General features: G+C 49.8%; 8 protein-coding genes across 8 annotated transcripts; 4 read left to right on the plus strand and 4 right to left on the minus strand.

The window, feature by feature from the left end:
• Nucleotides 1-273: 273 nt before the first annotated feature.
• Nucleotides 274-4,662, minus strand: N7533_008741 (ABC transporter B family protein; the record flags this gene model as incomplete). Its single annotated transcript, XM_057105391.1, has 10 exons — nucleotides 274-300; nucleotides 356-1,852; nucleotides 1,902-2,074; nucleotides 2,127-2,688; nucleotides 2,740-3,316; nucleotides 3,374-3,975; nucleotides 4,046-4,100; nucleotides 4,153-4,268; nucleotides 4,335-4,412; nucleotides 4,471-4,662. 10 exons carry the CDS (start codon nucleotides 4,660-4,662, stop codon nucleotides 274-276), a joined length of 3,879 nt encoding a protein of 1,292 aa, XP_056956840.1.
• Nucleotides 4,663-5,172: 510 nt separating this feature from the next.
• On the plus strand, nucleotides 5,173-7,560 carry N7533_008742 (transcription factor domain-containing protein; the record flags this gene model as incomplete). The annotated part of the gene is made up of 8 exons (XM_057105392.1): nucleotides 5,173-5,205; nucleotides 5,262-5,285; nucleotides 5,354-5,453; nucleotides 5,497-6,012; nucleotides 6,077-6,360; nucleotides 6,423-6,968; nucleotides 7,044-7,258; nucleotides 7,329-7,560. The coding sequence occupies 8 exons, from the start codon at nucleotides 5,173-5,175 to the stop codon at nucleotides 7,558-7,560; spliced, it is 1,950 nt and encodes a 649-aa protein (XP_056956841.1).
• Nucleotides 7,561-8,519: 959 nt separating this feature from the next.
• Nucleotides 8,520-11,820, minus strand: N7533_008743 (cation-translocating P-type ATPase; the record flags this gene model as incomplete). Its single annotated transcript, XM_057105393.1, has 2 exons — nucleotides 8,520-9,778; nucleotides 9,819-11,820. 2 exons carry the CDS (start codon nucleotides 11,818-11,820, stop codon nucleotides 8,520-8,522), a joined length of 3,261 nt encoding a protein of 1,086 aa, XP_056956842.1.
• Nucleotides 11,821-13,479: 1,659 nt separating this feature from the next.
• Nucleotides 13,480-14,934, plus strand: N7533_008744 (uncharacterized protein; the record flags this gene model as incomplete). Its single annotated transcript, XM_057105394.1, has 2 exons — nucleotides 13,480-14,706; nucleotides 14,773-14,934. 2 exons carry the CDS (start codon nucleotides 13,480-13,482, stop codon nucleotides 14,932-14,934), a joined length of 1,389 nt encoding a protein of 462 aa, XP_056956843.1.
• Nucleotides 14,935-15,309: 375 nt separating this feature from the next.
• On the minus strand, nucleotides 15,310-16,444 carry N7533_008745 (NADP-dependent oxidoreductase; the record flags this gene model as incomplete). The annotated part of the gene is made up of 2 exons (XM_057105395.1): nucleotides 15,310-15,555; nucleotides 15,626-16,444. 2 exons carry the CDS (start codon nucleotides 16,442-16,444, stop codon nucleotides 15,310-15,312), a joined length of 1,065 nt encoding a protein of 354 aa, XP_056956844.1.
• A 519-nt stretch (nucleotides 16,445-16,963) lies between these two features.
• On the plus strand, nucleotides 16,964-17,516 carry dprC (the record flags this gene model as incomplete). The annotated part of the gene is made up of 2 exons (XM_057105396.1): nucleotides 16,964-17,320; nucleotides 17,397-17,516. 2 exons carry the CDS (start codon nucleotides 16,964-16,966, stop codon nucleotides 17,514-17,516), a joined length of 477 nt encoding a protein of 158 aa, XP_056956845.1.
• Nucleotides 17,517-18,309: 793 nt separating this feature from the next.
• On the plus strand, nucleotides 18,310-21,144 carry N7533_008747 (uncharacterized protein; the record flags this gene model as incomplete). Its single annotated transcript, XM_057105397.1, has 1 exon — nucleotides 18,310-21,144. One exon carries the CDS (start codon nucleotides 18,310-18,312, stop codon nucleotides 21,142-21,144), a length of 2,835 nt encoding a protein of 944 aa, XP_056956846.1.
• Nucleotides 21,145-22,531: 1,387 nt separating this feature from the next.
• Nucleotides 22,532-23,672, minus strand: N7533_008748 (ATP phosphoribosyltransferase; the record flags this gene model as incomplete). Its single annotated transcript, XM_057105398.1, has 4 exons — nucleotides 22,532-22,905; nucleotides 22,981-23,472; nucleotides 23,567-23,601; nucleotides 23,656-23,672. The coding sequence occupies 4 exons, from the start codon at nucleotides 23,670-23,672 to the stop codon at nucleotides 22,532-22,534; spliced, it is 918 nt and encodes a 305-aa protein (XP_056956847.1).
• Nucleotides 23,673-24,269: the final 597 nt, after the last annotated feature.

Genomic DNA, 24,269 nt, shown 5'->3' on the forward strand with positions numbered 1-24,269 from the left:
TTCTCCTCGAATCGACCAACAGAATCAATGCACTATTATTAATATTGCGACTTCTCGGGTTAAATGCCGCCGAACATGCGTATATGCAGTACAACTGGAATTTCTAACAAATGGCAGCGGTGGCCTGTATTTTTCTCAAGTAGTGTATTCGCAGACACGATGAAGTGGAGATATTGTCCGATTAAATCTATTATGTATAATGTAGTGGAGTTATGGGCCGAGGGCAAAGTTGAGAGGTAGAGGCCGAGAAGAGAGGGGAGAGCTTGAATGAACCTATCTGTCCAGCCCAGTTGCTTGACACTAAAATCCCGAAATTAGTAAATAATGTTTTGATGAGCAGAAGCTTAATACTAACCATTTGCCAGTACATGCCCTTGCTGCGCAGTAGCTCCTGATGCGACCCCTGCTCAACGATTGTCGACCCATTTCCATTCTGACTCTCTCCAAAGACGAATATGACATCCGCTTTCTGGATAGTTGCGAGTCTATGTGCAACGGCAACGATTGTCATACTTCTCCGCCCAGCTAGTCGCTCGAGGGCAGCCTGGACGGTCTTTTCAGAATGCGAATCGAGACTAGATGTTGCTTCGTCCAAGAGTAGGAGGGTCGGCTTTCGTAGCAAGGCACGTGCGATGCAGAGTCTTTGTCGCTGACCACCACTCAGAGCTGTCTGGGCTTTTATCCCTAGATCTGTTGAGTATCCCTCGGGAAGGGAAGTGATGAATGTATGGATCTCAGCATCGATGCATGCTTGGATTAGTTCTTCTTCGGTATATTCCGAGTTGTCAAGCCCGAGAGTGATGTTGTCCCGGATGGAGCCTTCAAAAAGACGCGGTTCTTGAGCAACCAAGGACAATGATCGGCGATAGGTAGCTTTGTCTATGTTGGCAATGTCTTCTCCATTGAGAAGAAGAGTTCCTTGGAAAGGATCGTAGAATCGCTCGAGCATCGAGATGGTCGTTGTTTTACCACAACCCGAGGCACCAACGAACGCGACAAATTGGCCACTTTCTATATTGACATCAAGACCGGTGAATAGTGGCTTCTCCTGGGAGTCATACTTGAAGGCGACATTTTTGAACTCAATATGTGCTCCAGATCCACAGGATTGATCAATCTCACGCTTCTCAGGGCAGTTCTCAGAACTTTCCAGGGAGGGGCGGAAGTCCAGCATTCTGTTCGCGGCAGCGGTTCCCTGGGCAATGTTGGGTCCATAGCTGAAGAATTGACCAGCTTGCTGTCCACCTAGAATGATGGACATGTAGACAACAAAAAAGGCAGTGGGCTCGTATTCTCTAGATGCGAGTAGCTGGCCACCATACCAGAAGGTGAGGGCCATCGCACAAAGCTCAACACTGTCAGAGAATGCAAACACAAGAGTGGCGTACCAGGCTTTCCGAAAAGCCTTATTCTGCTGTTCTTGCAGCAGAGTCGAGTAGCGTTTCAAAATAGAATCTTCCATCGTCAGTGCTGAAACGGTGCGAAAGGCCTCGATGGCTTCAGCAGCGAACTGAGAGCTACCCGAGTAGACGGCAGAATTCATCGCATCAAATTCCAGCTCATACCGGATACGCATGTAGGCGGCAAGGAAGACAAAAGGAAGAGCAGCGAAAGTGGCCACAAGACTCAATTTCCAGCCAAAGGAGAAAGCAATTGCAATGCAACCGATCATGCTGCATAGAGAAATGACGGGGAAGACCCCGTTGATTCCGATCAGATCTTCGATTTGCTTGGGGTCGGTGGCCAGGCGTGAAACGAGAGATCCGGAGGCATTATCGCTCAGGTCGTAGAATGGAACAGGCTTTCTAAGAATATTTTCAAAGTATTCTCTTCGTGAGGTTGAGGACATTTCCTATGATATCGTCAGTTCTGATTATGCATTTGGACTTGATTTCACCGACGATAGCGAGTCTGTTAGCCGAAAATCCAATTGTTGCGTAACAGGCTGCAATGCCTAGAGCGAGGACAAAAAACCACAATGCCCAGAAATTGGCGGCGTCAACCAGTTTCTGATCCGTAAAAGAAAAGACTTGAATGAGCTTGGCGAAAAGCCAACTCTGTAGAGGGTAGGCAGCTGGTCAAATTAGCTTTAGCCAGGCGAATGAGTCTCTTGAGGCAGTACTTACAAGCAGCGCCCAAAATTCCGAGCAATGCCAGCAAGAAGAATTTCCAATGGCTTCGTGACTCGTACATTAAAAGTCCAACACTTCTGAAGAAGCCACGCTTGTCAACTTTCTTCTTGTTGTTTTCTTGTGAATCTTCCAAGGCCGTCGTAGAATAGTCAATCTCTTGCTTCAAGGCTTCTGTAATTTCTACCGTATCCTCGTCGTCATCCGCAGCGGTGTCGAGTTTCTGGGCATTGACCAGGCCTCTGTAAAGGCCTTCGTCCATCGCTAGAAGATCATCATGGGTTCCTTCTTCGACATTCATGCCTCCTCGGAGAACAATGATTTTATCAGCCCGCCGAACAGTGGAGAGCCGGTGAGCAATCACAATAGTTGTTCGATTCTTAGAGACACGATCGAGGGCTGCCTGAACAATTCTTTCCCCACGGACATCGATGGCGCTGGTGGCTTCATCTAGAATCAAGATAGTCGGTTCTTTAATGATGCTTCGGGCTATAGCCAGGCGTTGTCTTTGACCACCGCTCAATTTTGCGCCATTCTCGCCTACCAGAGTCTCATATCCCTATAAAATGTTAAAAATGAAGACAAGAAGAGAGTAGCCAACTAGGTTTACCTTTTCCAGTCGATCGATAAACTCGTCAGCAAATGCTTCTCTGCATGCATTCTTCACCATCTCCAATTTCACAGAGTCGGACTCGTCTTCCCACTCGGTGCCAACCAATCCAAACGAAACATTTTTGAAGATTGTATCATTGAACAGAAATGGCTCTTGCTGCACAAGCCCAATATTAGATCTCCACCACTTGAGATCCAACTCTGCAATATTGCGCGGACCGACTGAAATACCGCCACTTTCCGGCGAGTACCACCTTTCTATAAGTGCGACGATCGTGCTTTTTCCCGATCCAGATGGGCCCACGATGGCAGTTGTTTTCGCTCGTTCGAATCGCGCATTCAAGTTGAAGAGAATTTGCGTATCCGGTCGTGCCGGGTATGAAAACCGAACATTTTCAAATACGATATCTCCCGAAGCCAGCGCGTCTGTATCCCGGTCTCCGTCTGCGGCAATTCTCTCCGCGTCGATTATGTCGAAGAATGAAGTCGCAGCACTGGCTGCTTTGGAAATCATCATCAACGGCGACGCGATACTTCCGAGAATACTCACAGCGATCATGACGGAAAAGAATACCCTGTAAAAGGGACGATTAATTATGGAATTAGCCAAGGGGAAAGGTTGCAATACGTACGTGATGACTGTGTCAATGTTCGGGATATGGCCCTCCCGAAACAGTTTCAATCCCAACCAAAACGCCAGGGAGTAGCTGGCATACATGGCGAAGAAAAGAAGGCCAAATTGAAACCCCATGATGACAGATAGTTTGGTCCCTCTTTTGCGCGATTCCTCGACCCACTGACAATACTTTTTGGCCAGGGGCGCCTCGGCACCAAGTGAAATCACTGTTCGGATGGATCCAAAGACCTCCGCTGCGATCGTTGAATGCTTTTCATTCGCTTTGTCCACCTCCTGCTGGATCTTCATAATCGCCGGAACTGTTAAAGAGCAGACGATCACGATAAAGAGGATGGCCGAGCTAGTCGCAAGTGTCAGAGCCCATGAATATTTGAAGGCGATGATATAGGCCGAGATCAATAGCGCGAGTGATTGGAATAGAATTGCCAGTTTATCGGATATACTTTGTTGAATTGAGTTCGAGGAGGTAGTGATTGCATTGACAACGGTGCCGACTGAAACTTGGTCCAGTTTGCTGATAGGCTGAGCAAAGAGAGAGCTCATGTACTCCAGTCGCAATGCTGCAGAGACTCGAAGACTAGTAACGCGAAAGCAGTACTGCAATTAAGATTTGAACCGATCAATTTCAATTTCCCGTGGCACACTCATATTGCGGGGGTTTTCATACCATGGAAAAATAAGTCAAAACGAACTTTGCAATGAAAAGATAGACAATAAACAGACTTCGAAGGTTAGCCATGTAGTACCAAAGCAGTAATTATCAATTTAGCCCACCTTAATCGACTGACAGAAGCTTTGAATTCGCTTTCAGTTGTGGTTGAGTGGGGAAGAAAATAGTTCCCGAATTTACCAACCAGCTGACCGAAAATAATATTCATCAGAGGCAGTGGCTGAGGACAGGTTAGTCTCTTTTCTCGGGTAGTATTCGAAGATAAATCAAGGCACAGTTAACGTACCACTCCGGAGGCCATCGAGGATATCAGAGCGACTGCCAGGACCATGCGATCTTTGATAGTCAAGTAGGACAGGATTCTCTGGGTAGTGTCAGCGATGTAGTTCCATGAATTATTATCTCAGACATCTCGATCGTACGAAATAATTTCCCAACGAGGCAGCTTGCTCGGCCTCATCTTTCTTCTCCTTATCCTGCTTGGAATCTTCATCGACCTTGATAACATCAAGTTCCAGTTGTTCGTCATCTGGTGAAGATGAAGAGGGAGGCACCTCCGGTGTATTCTGCCTCCCTGAAACAAGAGCTTTGGGCTCATCTGGAGAGGCTCCCATAGTCAGAAGAGTTGATTTTTGGTATAGGATGGATGAAGAAAAATCACCAATAAAAACGGAGACATTGAAGAGTTATATTCAGAACATTCTAGGCAGGACCTCAGGCTGCAACCTAGCGGCTATCATTTAGTGTACACTGCCAAGGGGATCACCGGACAGAACAATACGAAAATACCCGGACATAGCTAGTGTATCAAAAATTCCCTTTACCCTGATTGGCCCACATGTCTTTAATGACCGTCATAGTTAAATTGACAGCATGAGAGTCATAATTCACGGGGCGCCTGGTGATTCCTAAACAGGGATAGCGCGTCCCCTAAACAGGAATGGACATTCGGGGTTTCGGTATCACCGAAATCCCGGACCCACTCAACACGAGCGACGTCAATGCGTCCAATCAGAGTGAAGCAAATAGATTAGGGATCTTTTGGTCTTTCGGACTTTCGGGCTTTTCTCTTTCCCCGCAACATCATCCTACGTGAAAACAGAGACACCGTAATAAGTCCCAAGATGGACACAGGCAGTGCATTAGCCAGAATCTCGGTGAGAATTTTGTCTTGACGCGTGGCTGGATTTGAACTGACTTAAGGCTATTCTAGTGCGGACGCTGTCAATCCAAGAAGGTACTGAACCGATATAGTCTTGGCAGCCATTGCTACGAAATAGTGCAGCCTGGTTAATTGAAGTGCAGATTCGTTGCAATCGAGTCACCCCCCCCATTGTGACAAATGTGAAGCTGTGGGAGCGCATTGTATCTACTCAGCGCGAAAAGCACGATCCAAGAAAAAAGAGTATATTATTCTCTACCTGGGAGCTAACCTTAAGTACTTCTAGCGGGAATTGAGGAGCTGACAAACTATCGTAGGCCCGAAATTTCCGAGAAGAGACTTCTCTTAGAAGTTCTCAGCCGTCTCAAACGCCTAGAGGAACATTGCGGCTTGGAAAATGTTTCCAACACGCGCACCCAAGGCAATGGCGATGACGACGATTCAATGTCCATATCGTCCTCTGTAGAATCAGACGACGATCGAAATATGGCCCTGGTGCAAGCGAGAGACACTCCAAATACATCCTTGCCAGTTGCAGATATACCAATTCCGATTACGCTAGTCCCGGCTGTGATACATAACGTTGTCAGCCGTATAAAAGACGAGGGTAGCCGATCCATGCTCCTCTCCAATGTCTTTTGTCATCTGCGCTCAGTAGAATCCTGCTTTTTCGAGAACGAACAATGCATTCGTGCCGTTACGTCCGCAATGTTGGAGATCGATTTCATGCAAAGCACGCAAGAAGCCGAGCCGCTAAGAGACCCGGTCATTCCAAAGGACCTAGCAAGGAAATTTATTGAAAGTAAACCATTCCTCTCTTCCCTCTTCCAGCCGTGGTCTTCAAGTTATTTGCTAACAATGGCTAGATTACTATGACTGCTACCAATACGAAGGCTTCAAAGTCCCCCTCGAGAAATCTTTTCTATCTTCCATCCCGGATTTGATCGAGAGTCCTCACGTCAAATTGGACTTTACTGTCCAAATAATCTACTACGCCGTCCTTCTTCAGGGAATTGTTCTAGACCCGGACGCCTATTCAGGAAACAGGGGTATCATCCGAAATCTTTATCTAAAATGCGTCGCTCTCAGTGAGGACTGGCTGGCAAATATCCAAGATACCCCAGCGGATCTCTTCGCAGCTCTTTCCATGGTATGCATGATGAGATTTCAAATACAACCAAACACGAATAACAGTATCTTTCATCACGATAGATCTCAATGGCCCTGGAAGGCTGTAACACCGATCTATCCTGGAAGGCATTTAGCCAAGCATGCCGGATATCAAAAGTACTAGGATACTTTACCATCGACGAAACGCCACTCGAGAGCCCCAACCAGCACCAGCAGCAGCAGCAATCACATCTTCCAGCACCAGAATCACAATCCCAATCCCACCCAGAAACAACCCCCCACGAAACCGAAATCGAAAAAAACCGCAAAAGATTCGAATTCTGGCACATCCTCCGCACAGATTCTCTCTTCCGCACATCCTTCGGCAAACCAACCCTCATACCACCCGGTTCCTGGGCTGTAAACTTCCCAGACACAACAATAATAGGAATCGACTCCTCGATATCACGCTTCATCCAAATCCACTTCCTAGCCTCAATGCGCCTCGCCCTAATCGTGATGAAATACCTAGACTGGATCGACAGCGGCACAGCATCTGAGTCCGAGCCCGAGTCAGACGTATCCCACGACACCACAATTGACGGATTCATCAACGAGGTCCAGTCAATACTATTAGACTGGGACACGGTTTGTCCCCCCCCCCCCTCCGTCCCGTCCCCCAATCGCGCACGCTAGCTGCTAATCCCATCTCCTCGCATCTAGGAGAGCCTCCTCCAAATAGCAACAAACCACGTCGACATCTGGTTCTGCGTCGACATCCTATTCAGCAGCTACAAAATGCTAATAATCCTCTACCAATCAAAGAGATGCAATCGAGGCCGCACCCTGCCCGCCGGCGCCGTAACAATTGCCAGAAAATCCGTCACCAAGTTCCGCGCTCTTCTGGGTGTGTCTATGCACGCTTTTTGGGGAATTAGGTACGTAAAACGTGGTGCCTTTTCAAAACTTCAGCGTCTGGCTTGGTGACTGATTTCGATTGAATTGCAGTATTATATTGCTACACCAGTTCGTGCCGTTTTTCATCCTTTGCTTGGATATCCTCGGGAATCCGGATCACGAGTGTCTAGACGAGGATCTTTCTTTGGTGTCCTGGTTAAGCGAGTATGTAGCCGTCGTCGTTGAGGAACGCGTTGAGTTGAGGCCGATTTTGATTATTATCAGGGCTATGGTGACGGCTTGTGAGCAGACGAGGATGGATCGGCTGTGCGCGGGTGAGTAGTTGTGCCGTTCCAGGAACCACTAGTTCTAGAATATGGTGAAAATACAGTATGTACATTCATGGAGTATTCTAAACCAATTTCTAAATTTAGACAAAATTTTATTATAAATATTGTTTTATCTAGGTATTTTATCTATCAATAAATATTACGCGTTAATAATGACACAACAATAAAGACGCGTCAATGACAAGATCTCAAAGGTTAGCAGAGAAGGTGAGCGGAGAGATTAGTACCCATCAATGTCAAGATCTTCAAGATGAGTAGTAGTAGAGAAAGAGAAGAATCTTGGAAGTTGAGAAGAGGAAGATAACTACTAGTAAGAAGAGAAAAATCAAGAGTCTGGAGCTCTGCAGATATAATATAGTACCTGCACCTATTATTTCAAAATTTAGCAGATACAGAAATTCAAGTTAAGATAGTACAAGTTGAATACTACACTACAAATACTAATTATATCTTCAAAAGATTTAATATCAATACCGTGACTACTACTACATAATTATCATATTTCTACTATTTGTATTTTAGAGATATGGTGTCAGCTACTGTACCTAGGTATCCTGGATATAGTTAAGGGATCTTGACAACCTTGAAAGGAAAACTAGATTGGGAATTACCTATCAGTCTGTTCTATTCGATTTAACTATCCAGTGGAACTTCCCGGGTCCACATTTCTATTTCTATTTCTATTTCAGTCTAGAGCGAGCAAAGCACCCGAGGCCTGACATAGTCTATAAACAAAATCCAGTCATATTCAAGAAAATGACCGCTGATGCTAAGAGATAACAACAAATAAAAATAAGCCATGAAATACCACATAGCCAATATCAAGATAAAAGGAAATGAAAAACAAAAATGGAGGGGTATTCAACTATGCAACAATATCCTCGTCTATCAATCATCACAAACACATATCCTTGCGCCATGTGTTCATTTTTTTCCTCTTCTTCTCCCTCTTCTACCACGAAGCCCATGCAACCGGTCCCTTGGGGAATAGGCGGACCAGCAATTTGCGCAACTCGTCCATAACGAGGACGCCAAGTGCGAGGCCGAGGGGGATGAACCAGTATTGGATTGGCACGGGGGCGGTCTGGAAGAGGGACTGGATACCAGGGACTTCGGTGACGAAGATGGCGATGATCAGGGAAATGAGCATCGCGAGGGGAAGCCAGGGGTTGCGGCGGGCGGGGCGGATGGGATCGGCTTGGAGGATAGACATGCGCTTGCTGCGGACGGAGAGGACGTTGCCCCATTGCATGATGACCAGTGTGACAAAGTAGACACACTGGCCGGTATTAACGAAGCTGTTCAGCTGATCCTGTGAGTAGCCGTGGAATCCGTCTGTGAAGTTCTCAAAGGAGAAGACAAGATCGGAGAATGGGATGCCGGCTGCTTTCCACATGTAGAGGAAGAACATGGCGTGGGCACTGAAAGCCTCCATGACACCAACGAAGAGGTAGGATTGGCCGTAAATGCGGAAATTGATGAGGTGGTCTTCTTTAGGACGACGAGGTGGGATGCTGAGAAGATCGAACTCTTCCTTTTCCATGATGATCGAAAGCGAGACGAACAGATCGGTAAAGACACAGATAATGATCATCAGGAATGTGCTCAGAGGAGAAGGGACTCCGAAGAAGACGTTCATGAGCACAGGCCAAATTTCGGACCAACTTCCGGCGGGCAGCAGGTAGGCGATAACCTTTTGCAGGTTCTGGAAAACAAGTCGGCCAAGACGAATAGCCTCCACGATAGAGTCGAACCCACCCAGGAGAACCAAATCGGCCGCTTCAATCGCCACGTCGCTACCAGAGCCAATGGCAACACCAACATCGGCGGAGCGAAGAGCGGGAGCATCATTGACACCGTCGCCGGTGACAGCAACAATGTTTCCTTTGGCCTGGAGCTCAGATACAATTCGGAGCTTCTGCTCGGGGCTAGTACGAGCAAAGACAATCTCATCGTAGCCGCACACGGTGACCCACTCATCGTGTGTCAGCGAAGACAGGCTGGTACCCTCAAGAAGCAGGCTGTGTCTCGAATGGGAAATCTTTTCCTTTTCTTCCAAATCCTGATCACGAAGATCGTCGATAGTATCTGGCTCGGCAACACCGTCAAAGATACTGATATCCCTGGCGATAGCAGCTGCGGTGAGACCAAAGTCACCTGTGACCATGAAGAATCGAATGCCAGCGCGACGGCATGCAGCGACGGTTTGGGCTGTTTCCGGTCTGGGGGGGATCAATGATACCAAAAATACCAAGAACTGTCAGGTCATGTGCCCCGGAGTTCATGATCTCGTCACTGAATTCATTGGAGCCAACCTCCTGTTTGGGGACATAGCGGCGCTGGCACAGAACAATGACACGCTCAGCACGGCGAGACAACTTAGCCTGGAAAGCGGAAAACTTTTGACGGGCCTCATCATCCATTGGTCGGACGGTGCTGTGAATTGCTGACCAGTAGGAGTTGCAGCGAGGCAAGAGGACATCCGGTGCACCCTTGACATAAACCAAGTATCCTTCCGCGCCTGTTGGATCCTTATGCATGGTTAACATCCACTTGTTCTTCGAGTTGAACGGAATTTGGTGCACACGGTCATATGATGCAAGGTTCTTCGGAGCTGCGGCGCCAGCACCATCTGCAAGACGTAGAACAGCAGAATCGGTGGCATTGCCGTTGACGATGCGATCGGGGATAGGTCGGTCCATGGTTGTCGGGTCATAGGTCGCATCATTGCACAGAACTGAGGCGCGCATCATGTTGGCCAGACCATGGGAGATCTCCATACCAGCGGCTAGATCGTCGAGGCTGTATTCCCAATCGACCATACCGACAGATTTGACAAACATGCGATTCTGGGTGAGAGTACCGGTCTTGTCGGAGCAAATAACATTCACGCAACCGAGAGTCTCAACTGTCGCGAGACCCTTTGGTAGGATATTAGTCTTCTTCATGCGCTTGGCAATCATCATGAGAGTCAACGCGACAGCAACAGGGACACCTTCGGGAATGAATGCGACAACACACCCCATGACGTTGTTGAGCATGGCAACAACGCTCATGTATGTTGGATGATCCCTGTGCAGCCATCCCAACCAGGTGAACAAGATCAAAAGGGCGAGGAAAACTGTCAAGATGACAATAATAGTAACAAAGCGATTAATCTCCTTCTGGATTAGGGTGGGCTTCTGCTTGACTCCGGCAGTCATCTTCGCGATACGGCCCATAACAGAGTTGCTTCCAGTGAGCACAACAATTCCAGTAGCATTGCCATTGGTAACCAACGTTCCCATCATTGCGATGTTGCGAGTCTCCAGGAAGTTTGCATCGGTAGCATCGGTAGCCCCATCGATCTCGTCAGACTCGCCAGTGAGGATTGCACGGTCGAATCGAACATCGCCGGAGGTCTGCAGCAAACGCATGTCCGCTGGTACTTTATTTCCCACGCTGATCTGCACAATATCGCCAGCCACTAGGTCGGTCGCGGTGATACGAACCAGCTTCTCATCGCGCATGACCAAGGCTTCTGAGGGAAGAAGGTCCAAGATCGAGTTCATAACTTGCTTCGTGGACCAATCCTGGAATGCGGAAAAGCTGGCTTGCAATGTAATAACGATCATGATGAGAACCGCCATGGCAAGGTTGGTAGGAGACGGCGGGTTGCTGAGTGGCTTCCAACAGATGAAGAAGATGACCACTCCCACCCACAGGACGGAGCAGAATCCACCAAAGACATAAAAGAAGATCTTCTTGAGGTAGTTCTCACGGTGATGGGCGATGACATTCTTTCCGTCCCGTTGGAGACGCTGAGCGGCTGCGCTGCTGCTCAAGCCGGTGCGCTGATCGACATTGAATTCCTGGCACACCTTATCTGAGGGTATCGAGTGAAAGTCGAGAGTTTCGAAATAGTCTTGGTTGGGCACTTTCTCCTTGGGTGGCTCCTCGACGACTTGCTTGGGGGCATTCTGCGATTCGGAGATCTGGATTGAAAGAGTGCGAAACTCGATGGGGAAACCAGCATTGGCTGCTGCAGCCGTCTGACTGCTGCTGCGAGTACTGCGGATGGTATCCTGACTGAGGGAGCGAGTGCGCCTGATCCCAGGTGGACGATAAATGGAACGGTTGACTTCGGCATCGGTGGTCGAACCATCCTCGAAGGCAATCCTTGTGGAACGCCCTGTGCGCTCCACATCGTCTGCCTCGATATCGACTTCGGTTTGGATCTCGTTGAGCTTGCTATGAGGGGAGCTGGGGTCCATGGCGAAAGCTGTCTTGGGGGAGGGAAATTGAGGTGGGGGGAAGGAAAAGGAAGCTAGAAAGCTAGCGAGGGGAGAGAGGAAGGCAGACAGCCAACAACCTAGAACGGGTACAGCAGAGGAGAGAAAGAAATTGTGTGTGAGAGATGGAAAGAAACAAAGAGAGAGAGGTTGAGAGAGAATGTGGTAGGTGCAGGCTGAGGGATCTTATGTAGTTCGATGCAGGCACCAACTAACCCAAAGTTGGATGGTCTCCAGACATCAACTCGATCTGGTCGTGACTACTTTGGGTAAACGGGACGAGCAAAAGGAAAGAGAAAAAAAGAAAGAAAAAAACTGGTTCTCGTATCACATCGGAGCCACGCGAGAATCACCACGAGGTGTGCCTGCTGTAGCCCGCTGTAGGCCTACTATTAGCGCTGCATCAGGAAGCCCATTCCAGCAGGTGCAAGCCGCTGCATCATAATTCTCCGAGCTCAGACCTCAGAAGGAATGGAATAGTGGTTCGGAAGGTGGGTCGAATTAAGGTACCTAAGAAGTATAGGAGCTCTCCATAATTTAAGGAGTACCTATGCTACTGGTATCATACAAATAAGTCTTTGGTCCAGGGAAATCCCTCACGTTGACCGTTTGATATCCGCCTGTTACCGTACCTTAACATTTGTTACCGTTATATTACCGCGCGAACCTCCCCCCACCCAATGATAAATCACAATTCATAGACTATTGTAGACTGTGACAATACGTTACTCACCCCAATTCCCTATGGTATAGTCCAGCCCTAAGGATTAAAGGTCTACGCCACAGCAGTCCCTTGGGAATCAAGGGCGCCAGGTTACTCTTTTTTTTTCTTGAGTGAAAGCTTGGGGTGTGAAGAATTTTTACATACGAGAGAAAGAAATGGCGCATGCAATGACTGAGCCACAATAGAAAAATTAGAAAAAGTGGGATCTGTCACTGTCAGATTTTCCCCGGGTCGTCTGCGCGATTTTTTGTCACCAAAGGATAGCAGAACTACCGAGTACTCCGCGAAGTAGGCTACTCTGCGGAGGGTTTCATCTAAGGGAAAATTCTTTCCTGATTTTTTTCCCTCTTTGCTTATTTTTTTTTTCTATTTTCCCTTTCATTTTCCCTTCCCCACTTTGATCTGACAGCTTTCATTCACGGCCATAAATCGCTCAATCCATCAATGGGGAAACTAGCGTGGAAAACAGCCGCGATCATCGATTGCGCGGTTTGCCCGGGCCAATCGGCGTAGCTTGGATCAATGCCAAATAGTTCCCATGAGGCTGGCCTGTCTTGCTTGGTTCTTCGACTAAAACAACCACTGCGTAATCTTAACGATGGTCTTGTGTTCTCCCCTGTCATCTCCCAGCAGGCTTTGGTTCATCTCTGCCTAGAGTCCTCCTGTGTTACGAGGGAATATCCGTAGACGACTCACCCATGGTATCAATTGTATTCATGGATACCCCCGTCATCAATGGGAACTGTTTTTATAAAGGCAGCCAGTTGAATGCCAAACCTCATGTTAAATGTTATTTTGCTATTTAGTTACTATAACTGCACTCTGGATCCTTTATTTTAAGTTTGCCATTTCTTTTCTTTTTTCGCTTACCTTTTACTTGCTTCTTCCTCTTTTCAATATCGTAATCGACCCCATCCATGAAGGATAACAGTCGTCACTACGACGCTTGGAATGGCACTGCTGTGCACCGACCCAAACTCACCACACATTATCATTACGTGACACGGCCAAAGTGGTCGCCTGGCGCGCAAGATGGAAAATCCTCCCAAGGCGCAAGGAAACTTAGCTGGCCCTTCTTTGGCAACGAGCAGCCAGCTCTCGCATCTGTATCAACCGATCGACAGCCATTAGTACGAGAAGATACGGATACTACAACGCCCCTAGACCTCGAACCCACTCTCTCCTTTACAGAGAAGTACGGCCGCTGTCTCGAAATACTACACTACGGATCCAGTAGCACAACCCGTCTCCACGAAAGCAAACCAGCCACTGGCAACTTATCTTCCAAACACAAACATCCTCACCGATTCCACGCAATCAAAGTATACCGCTACAATATCCTGGACTCCAACAATCCCCTCTCTCACGCCCGGTCATGCTCCCAACTCTCAATATCAAATCTCCACCCAGACCACCCCAACATCCTCCAAATAACAGACCTCCTCTACAACGAACGCAAAGAACTCTGCCTCGTCACGCCTTTCTGCGGAGGCGGCGACCTACATGAACTCCTATCCCGCCACGGTCCCCTCCCACCCACCGAAGCAGACTGTCTCCTCGCCCAAATCCTCCGAGCTCTCTCCTTCATCCACACCCAGAACACCGCCCACCGGGACGTCCGCCTCGAAACAATCCTCCTAACAACCACCGGCACCGTCAAACTCGCCGGTTTCGGCAACGGCCACATCAGACGCCTATGGAACGAGTCCGCCATCCAACCTGAGCCCGAAGCATCAGAATCAACAACCCACCCACCCCAACACGCCCACTCCCAACCATCAACCTGGTCATTCTCACTCCCTTGGCTCTTCCCGTCCAAACAAGACCACCAAACCACAGCCCGCGGCAACGGCGACTACTCCAGCTCCACAGCCTCATTCCCAGGAATAAGCATGCCCTACATTCCACCCGAGGGCCTACGGTACCGAGCCCACCGCTCCACAGACGAATCAAGCGACGTCTACGACGGCGACGACCCCCGTCCCGCAGACGTATGGTCCGCGGCGATAATCTACCTCGCAATGATCAACGGCCGTCTTCCGTGGCGCTCGACGCGTCCTCGTTGTGAGGATGCGAGATTCTTGGAGTATTTGAGTTGTAGACTTGATGAGGATGGATATCCGCCTATTGAGGCGTTGGGGAGGGTATGTTGCTTTCAAGTCCCCCCCCCCCTTGGAGCTAAACTTTATGTCAACATATCGTTGGACTAGCTAACGCGGCCCGCGCAGAGACGACGAAATGCTATTTATGCGATGTTGCATCCTAATCCGAAGAAACGGATCACGTCCAAGGATATGCTCAAGTCGGAGTGGATGGATAGTGTTTCTATTTGTGAGGCTGGGGATGCAGGGTATCAAGGTTCAGGTATTTAGGAGCTCTTATCTGAATATAAGGTTGTCTAAGGTAGGGTGGCGAGGTACTACCCATAGACATAGGACGTACAGCACCGTGGGGAGGTATACCAGTGTGCAGGGAGATAACTAGCTTGTCTCAATAACGAAATAATGAAATTGGTAAAGGACGAAGTTGATGTAATAACGGCCATATTAACAATCTACATTTTGTCTTGACCTTCATTTCTATCCATTGGGTGCGGCTAGCACGGATTCGTCAAAAGTCACTCTTGAGTCTTCAAACTCAATGGTTCGTCACCGTCTAGATTGGAAATACTTTACATTTATGCAAAACTCGAAAGAACCCGGAACTAATTCGCAACACCTATCTCACAGCTCTACTCCAACTCCAGCTCACAGCTTCGCCTTGTCTGCCAGAGCCTCACTGACCGGAGCAACCTCAACCATCATCTTCCCAGTATTAACACCCTTGTACAGATCAACCAGAGCCTGAGGCGCTCCCTCAATTCCACCAGGCACAATATGCTCCTTCCGCTTAAGCTTACCCTGCGCCAACCAAGAGCCCAACTCCTGCACAGCAGAAGCATACTTATCCGCATAATCAAAAACAATGAATCCCTTCATCGTAACACGTTGCGACTATAAAACCCCATTAGCATCCATTCACATCTCATCCAGTCCGGCTGGCCCCGGTATGATAAAAACTCACAATAACAGTCATAAAACTCGCCGGCCCCTTCGGCTTGGAAGTATTATACTGCGAGATAGCCCCACAGATAGCAAACCTCGCATCACGATTCGCCCTAGCAAGACACGCATCTAGTATCTCACCGCCGGTATTATCAAAGAAAACATCAATATACTCCGGCGTCGCATCCTTGAGCTGTCTCTTCCAATCCTCATCCTTATAATTCACCGCAACGTCGAATCCGAGCTCCCGGACCAGAAACTCGCATTTCTCGCGACTCCCCGCAAGACCAATTACCCTCTTCGCGCCCTGGATTCGCGCAATTTGTCCCGCGACACTGCCCGTTGCGCCCGCTGCCCCGGACACAACGACCGTGTCGCCCGGCTTGATCTTGCAGACCTCCGTGATGCCAAAGTAGGCTGTTAGACCCGTCATGCCGAGGACGGACATTGCGTCTGTGGGCCGGCCGCCAGCGGGCACGGTGAAGGGTTGGACTTCTTTGGCGGAGAGGAGGGCGTACTCGGTCCAGCCGGAGTATGCGACGACCCAGTCGCCGGGCTTGAATTTGGAGAGGGAGGTGCCGACGGAGATGATTTGGGCTATGCTTTGGCCGCGCATGATGGCGCCTAGTTCGACGGGGGCGATGTAGGAGCGTTTGGCGGTTAGCCATTGGCGCATTGCTGGGTCGAGGGAGAGGTAGTGCACGCGGATGAGGAGTTTGTCTGCGGGGATTGTGGTTGGGAGGGGGACGGTGTTGAGGCGGAATGTGCCATTGTTGGTTAGGGAGGGGTTTATGGCGTCGGTTGGGGGGGTGTTGTAGAGGATTTGTTTGTAGGACATGGTGACGGTAGTAGATGTAGCTCTGGGATAGGTAGGTAGATGTGGAGATTCGGAGTCTGGGGAAGTGGTGGTAAATATATTATTGAGTTAGGGACCTCGGTGCAGGAGGAGTGAGGAGTGGAGGATGGATGCAGGGACGGAGGTACCCCAGATTAGGAAAACTGCTCCATGGACCTCGGCTGGTCACTGGCTGCGATTATTCAACACCTGGGCAGCTGGGCTAGCGAATTAATGTAGTATATCTACTAGTATATACAAATGAGACTTAAAGTCTGAATACTACTGGTAGAATTCCCCAGATCGAAGAACTAAAAAAGTATAAGCTTATCTGAGATCAGGTTGACGTCATGATTTTTATGAGTGTGAGATATATAGTAGCACACCTATGTGCTACTACTATAGTCCATTATATATTATAAACTCATCATTCAAGTTTTATATCCTAGGGTATTACTACTCCAGGCTAGTATTCTAGCACTGCACCAATACTATATCCATCTCTGCTACCTAGGTACCATCATGTCCAACCGGAACAAAACCGACACAGCCGGCGCCGGCCTTGCCCAAGGCTCCTCGACCGGCGCCCCCGGCATCCCGACCGGCCTCCAAGATCAACGCGCTCAATACGATCCCGCCACAACCGGCGTCAATCCAGCTACCGGTGCCCCCTACACGAAATCCGACAAGGGCGCATCTAGGAAGAGCTTCGATGTCGCTGCCGGGGACGATCGAATCCAGCACGCGCCCAGCACGGCCCAACGGGTCCAGATGGAGGAGCAGCAGGAGAAAGCGGCGCGCGATCGATCGAGCAGCTCGGTGGGACAAATGGGGAAGGATGTTGGACGTAAGGCTCAGGGAGTGATGGCGGGGGTACATGTATGATTTACTGTTCTAACTTCTCAAATCACGAATGATTATGCGAATGTTAATGGTAATGCTAATGCTGCCACAGGGAGCGCTTAACTCGGCAGTGGACCGCGCGTTTGGATCGAATGAAAGCGCGGAGTGGAATGAGGAGATTACTCGTCGTGAAGAGGAGATGCGCACGGGCAGATTGGGCAAGTGGACTTGAGCTGTGCGTACTGATGAGGCTGTATGAAGCGCCGAGTCAATACTGGTCAGATTTTAGTAATTAAGCTTTACTTGTCTGGGCTTGATGATGGACTACGGAGTACTTACGGAGTAACCGGTTCCTGGGCTGCACTATTACGTCTTGAGTGGATCGAGTAGAAAGTGTAAAAGCTTGGCAGTATACCGAGTTACATACCTAGTAGCTGCTTATTTTGCTCAGTCTTCTAGTCATTCTACTAGACTGCATACTGTACTCTGCTGTACCATGGGCCAGCTGATGATCCCGGCCGATCGGTAGTTATATTTACCAGTGTGGTCACATAGAGTAGAGATACTACTTATATGAGGATACAGTTGGCTGTATACAATGTATACCAACTATCCATACTCGTATACTCATCTCATCCATCTTCACGTGGGAGCCCTGGAGCAAAATTGAATCCATCCGGCTCAGCCGAAGGCTGTGCTGTGGAACCTTAACGAATCCACCGTTTCCGGCTTATAATCACTTGCCCCCAACTGGATTCATTCCCATTCTTCAATTGACATTTTACAATAATCGAGGATCGGGTTTGAGCTTTGGGCCATCCAAGTCACAGCATTGCAGTCCATTGCACTACACTGCATCACACTGCACCACTACACTACATCATAGTGGACCTGTGGACCTGAATAGCCCGGTTTGGGACATCCTGGGAGATCTGGAGATCCTGAAGATCTTCCCACGGGCACAACAGTTCTTGTACGACCTCATGCCCTGAATCAATCCCTAGGTAAATTCCGGAGGATATACCATGGCATCAACCTCCGACCATCCCGCTCCGGTTGATCTGCCGCAGCTGCAACCCCCACCACCGCAAAATCAATCAATCTCCTACTCCTCCGAATCTTCCTCCAATGTCCTCGCCTCCGATTCCCCTTCGCCCTCGCAATACTCCTCCTTTTCCAGCTCCGACAGCGATGGCGACGACCATATCCCCGGTGCGACCGAGGTCGTCGACGAAGACGATGCCGGTGACGTTGTCGGCGTTAGTATCGGTCGCTTCCAAAGCCGCATGAAAGCCCGTGCCACACCTGCCGAGGAGAAATCGCGTGTGCTGGAACAGCAGGGGGGCTATTTCACCACGGTGCCGGATCAAGTGGGCGAGGACGGCCTCTTCACCTCTGAACTCACCGCCGAACCCGAGTCCGTTGACCCGGACAGCAACGAGAGCACAATTACCGAGTTCGAGCGAGAAGGGAAGACCAAGAACCGGCGAGCGACTGCCAGAAAGCCCGCCACGCTTCCACCCGCCTCCTCCATTCCAGTGGAGCATCGCACGCCGCGTGGCCCCCACAAGGAGCTCTCCGCGCCTGCGCCCAGGTCCGACTCCAAGGATAATGGTTCGAATCAGCGCTCGAGCTTCACCCGGTCCTTACTGAAGACCTCCTTACCACGGAGACCGCGTGCTTGGTCAGGGGAATTGAAGAAGTTCCTGCCGGACCTGGGATCCCTGGCGAAACGGCCTTCCCTGTCTTTCCGCTCGAATAATGGCCCTCGAGCTCGGAGCCAGACGGTGGCCACAGCCGCGAAACGAAGCCCAGAAATCGGGTCAACAACATGCTCTCTGAATCGACACTCGCCGTTGCCATCGCCATCATCATCGCGGACGCTGAACGGCAACGCCGAGACCAATGCCGCTGTTAATCCCTACGAGGATGATGAAGGAGATGATGCGCGGCCACTATCAGAGCTCCGATCGCTCGATGGCGCATCGGCCGTGAAGCATTCTTTCACGCGCCGGCCTAGCGCAACACCAAAGCGGCCGCCGAGTCTGCGAAGATCTTCTTCGGATCAATCGTTGTATCTGCGCGCTTCGTCCACAGCGTCTTCTTTGGAGCAACGACCACTCTACGAGAATGTACATTCACAGGTCAATAGCCGGTTTAAGGCCATCAAGGATAGTTTGCAGGATTCGAGCAGTCGCTTGTTGAGCATGCCCTCCTTGCATCTGCAGGATATTCGTTATGATTGGGGATCGCGCCCATCTTTCTTCAATGAGAATGGTCCGGAGCCAACCACGACCACCGCCGACAGAGGGATCAATGTTCCACATGCTCATACGGCCCCGCCACCTCCGCCGCCGAAAAATAACCCTCAATCGACACATCCGATACTGGAAGAGGCCATGTCCGAATTGACCGGCGATGTGGTGATTCTGGGAGGCTACCGCGGCTCGATATTGCGGTCTGCAAAGCCGCCGCATCGGCAATTATGGGTTCCGATGAAGGTGGGCTTGAATCTGCGTAAGGTTGATCTGGAGGTTGGTTTGACCCGTGAGGACGAGGAACGCATGGAAGAATCGATCATTCCCTCCGGAGTGCTATCCCACGTCGGCCCCGTGGACGTCTGCCGCCGCCTAATGAAACGACTGCGTAAATGCGACAATTGCGTCCGTGGAGACCTCCGGGTCTGGGACTACGGGTACGACTGGCGACTGAGCCCCGAGCTACTCTCCGCAAGGCTAATCGACTTCCTGGAACGTCTGCCCTGCAACCGGCCATCCCTGGACGGCTCATTGAAGACCAAGCGCGGAGCTACAGTCATTGCCCACAGTCTGGGCGGCCTCATCACCCGACACGCAGTGAATCAACGACCCGACCTCTTCGCCGGCGTCATATACGCCGGCGTACCGCAACACTGCGTCAATATCCTCGGCCCCCTGCGCAACGGCGACGACGTCCTCCTCAGCTCACGAGTCCTAACCGCCCAAGTCAATTTCACCTTCCGCACCAGTTTCGCCCTCCTCCCCGAGGACGGCCACTGCTTCATCGACAAGCAGTCGAAAGAGGAATTCCGCGTCGACTTCTTCGACGCGAAGAACTGGGAAGAGTACCGCCTATCACCGTGCATGGGTCCAGCCCTCCAACCCCCCACAAACGGAAGCGTCTTCAAAGACTTCGCAACAATAAGCAAACGCTTCTCCCTCGGTCCGAGAGACTCCCTCCCAGACATCCAGGACCCAAATGACCTCAGTCACACCGAAGAAGTCGACAACGCCTCTGCTTCCCACCGCCCGCACAGCATCCCCAACCTCCCCGACACAGCGCAAGAAAAGGCCTCCGAAGCCCTTCACCACCAACCCCAACCCCTAGAAGGCATCGTCGGCCCCTCCGCCCCACGAAGCAGCACAAGCGCATCCAAAATCTCAACAACAGTGACAATCCCCCCGGCCGCCGCAGCAGAATACCTATCCCGCACCCTATCCGAGGTAAAGCGCTTCAAACAAGCCCTCGAGTTCCAGCCCTCCCACCAATCAACCAACAAATACCCGCCCGCAGCGGTAATATACGGGAAATCCGTACCAACCGTCTACGGCGCACGCGTGACATCCCGCGAAGCGATCAAGCAAGCGGACTGCTACGATGATCTGGCCTTCGCGGCTGGCGACGGCGTTTGTCTTGCTAGTGCGGCGATGTTGCCGCCGGGGTATCGGATTATTAAGAATGGGCTTGTTAAGAGTGATAGGGGGCATGTGGGGCTTTTGGGGGATCTGGAGGGTGTGGGGGAGTGTTTGAGAGCTGTTATTAGGGGAAGGAGAGAGGGGGTTGGGATGGGGGTGGAGGATGCGTCGATGGTGGCTGTTTAGAGTGTGCAGGATTGAATTGGATTTGGGAATTGGGATTTGGGGTGTGTTTGCATTTATATTGCGTTTTTATATATACTTCTTTGATGATACCACTGCCTGTGCATTATGAGTTTGGGGATGATTGGATTGGATTGGATTGGATATGATCATGATGGATGTTTAGTTGATGTATGATAGAGTTGATGTCTATGTCTACTATTGAAGAAAATAAATACTTATACATATCCTTTAGTTCCGATGAATGAGGTAGATTGCTAGAATTCACGCACCCTTCCAAGGTTAGAATCAACTCCAAGCCTTTATCAGAATTATTCATTCTATTGAGACAAGCTTAGTTATCTCACACTGGCATGCCCCAATACCTACGTGTCACAGGAGCCACCCGAAACAATACCAATACTCAAAGATCTTTGTTAATGACTTTTTTGCTTCCCTCTCTTCTTCTCCTCAATCTGATTAGGGTAGAATATGGAGCAGAAGAGAGAGCAGGAGAGAGGGATGAAGAGAGAGAGAATATTCCAACAGCCCTGGAGGATCTCACAGAAACCCGTATGGATACTGGCAAGGCAGCCACGGAGGACTACAATAGTTCAAGCTCCTTCCTCATCTGAGCGTCACTACACTATAAAACGCAACACAATTCAACATGACAAATACCATCAAAATAAATACTTTAAGAATTCACGGCCAAAGAAGCCACAGTTGAACCACAGCAAGGAGGTAGACGGGGCGCTGTGGCCGATCATCCAGTTCAAAGCCTCGTGCATCTTCTATAACTTAGTGCATCCAAAGGCCCGGCAATTTAGTAAACCTGGACTATCTCCTTCAGGGCTTAAGTATACTTACTTCTTGGAAGTACAGAGTGTATAGTATCATGATACTAGTAGTACAGATTGGTGTGAATGGAGCAATATAAATAGTATGTGCCCAGGTGATAACTATGTACTAGTACTATGAAGAGAGGTGGAAGAAGGAAAGGAGGAAGCTATAGTTATAGACGGCTGTCTAACAGAGCTGATGTCTACAAAGAAAAAGAATAAGGAAAACCTTAGGTATATGATCAATTTTTGGTAAAGTTTGAGACCTCCAAGTTTGCTTGCTATATAAACCCAACTCTTCTATGTACGATGGACATTTTGATCTCCCAGCATCTAGCAGACACGAACCCCTAAACCAAGAAACAAACAATATTCGAAAAGGCTGAAACACAAATCATTATTCAGAAAGAAAAGGGCAGAAAGAAAAAGGGAAAACGCCCGATAAGAAAACAATGGCTTGGCTTCACAGACCAAGCAAACAAATCATCACTAATCATCCTGTACTGCCATCATACGTACGAAGAATTCCTTAGGTACTATATAACGGCACACTACCCAGAGAAAGACCTCTAGTCTGTCCGGGAGTTTGCGATATTCAGAACGAGAATATCTGTCGCACCGACCTTGATCAACTCATCCATGACGGTAGCAACGCGCTTCTTCTCCACCATCGAAGAGACAGCCACCCAGTCCTGCTCCTCAAGAGCAGTGATCGTGGGGGCACGCTTGCCAGGAGTAATTTTGGTGGCAACGGCCAGCTCAGCGCGGGGGATATTGTATTGGCACAGAACGAAGCGCTGGGCGGTAATGACACCACGAATACGCGCAGCGAGCAAGTCGAGGATATCCGATTTGGAGTTACGGGACTTGACGAGGACGGCGGTGCTCTCGACGACGGTGTCAATGGCCTTGAGGCCGGCAGCCTTCATAGTTTCGCCGGATTCTGCGGGAGTCAATTAGTCACGCAATTCAAAAGAGAGACAATCGAGTTTTGTTGGAGGAAATTCGTTCAACGTACCGACAAGATCGACAATGCCGTCCGCAACGCCCAGCGCGCAGGCAGCCTCAACACTACCGCCAACATACTTGATCTTGGTCTGCAGCTTCGAGCCCGGCGCAACACCCTCCAGCTTAGCGAAGAATGCGTCGGACAGCGCGGTGAAGCTGGTCACGACGTTGCGACCAACCAGCTGGGAAGCGTCGGTTATGTCGCCCTTCTCTGGAACTTGGACCTGGAGCTTGCAGCCGCCAAAACCGAGGTCGAGGATCTCCTCAACGCCGGAAACCTCGCCAGCGGGCAGGGTGGCATCGTGTTCGGCGACCTGGTCGCGACCAGTGATACCGATGTCAACGCGACCCTCGCCAACGAAGGTGGGGATGTCGGCGGCGGGCAGGAAGATCAAGGCAATGGGGAGGTTCTTCACGAGGGCGATGTCGAGGCGGGTCTCGCGGCGGAATTGAACATCAGAGCCGGCGAGGAGATCGAGGGTTGCTTGTTGGAGACGGCCCTCTAAAGAGAGTGTTAGTAATTGGATTCGTTGGTTGGTGAATGACTGCCCCCGCGCGGAGGTGGTAGAGCAGTGTTGGAATTGGGCACGACTTGCTCTTGGGGACGGCGAAGAGGAGTCTTCCTTCGAGGCTGAATGAGGTGTTAGTGGTGAACTGGTATAGCTTCTTTGTTGGAGTGACTCACTGGTTAACGAGATCCATTTTAGCGGGGTGCGGGGAGGGAATTGAGCGTGAAAATTGATAAAGAGGAGGGATTGGAGGTAGAGAAAAAGAAAGAAGATCGTGTGAATCTGTCAATTGCGCGACAGGAGGAAGGGGAGTGCAATTGAGAATAGAATGGAGAAGTGACGAGGGGAGCTTGTTACGGCAGAAATTGGAGGGGCAGCCGATGCCGGCCGGTGTACCACAGGAGAAGGCAGAGGCGGAGCCAGTGACAGCAGTGGACGACACACGTGTAGATAAGATGGAGGAGGAATTGGGATATGTATGAGTAAAGTGAACACAGTTGAGCTGTTTTTAGACAATTACAATGAATATACTCCAATTTTATCCTACCAAGTAACTATTGGAGTTCATTTTCTACAGAACTCTACTCTACTAAGACCCTCATTCTGCCTGACAGATAAGGCGGTAAGGCAATCAGGCAGTCAGATGTCAACCCCACTATGAGTCAGCATGACTGAGTCATCAATTCAATATCATGTGACTCGAAATCCATGACTCAGCTCTGCTGACTCCCTTGCTGACTCAGATTCATGCCTGTCGGGTCAGGTGTCGACAGCCCTGAGCCCTCGCGTA

Source organism: Penicillium manginii (assembly GCF_028828005.1).
Source record: "Penicillium manginii strain IBT 31320 chromosome Unknown utg000006l:1.0-4164085.0:1.0-4166146.0, whole genome shotgun sequence".
In the NCBI taxonomy this organism is placed as follows: domain Eukaryota; kingdom Fungi; phylum Ascomycota; class Eurotiomycetes; order Eurotiales; family Aspergillaceae; genus Penicillium; species Penicillium manginii.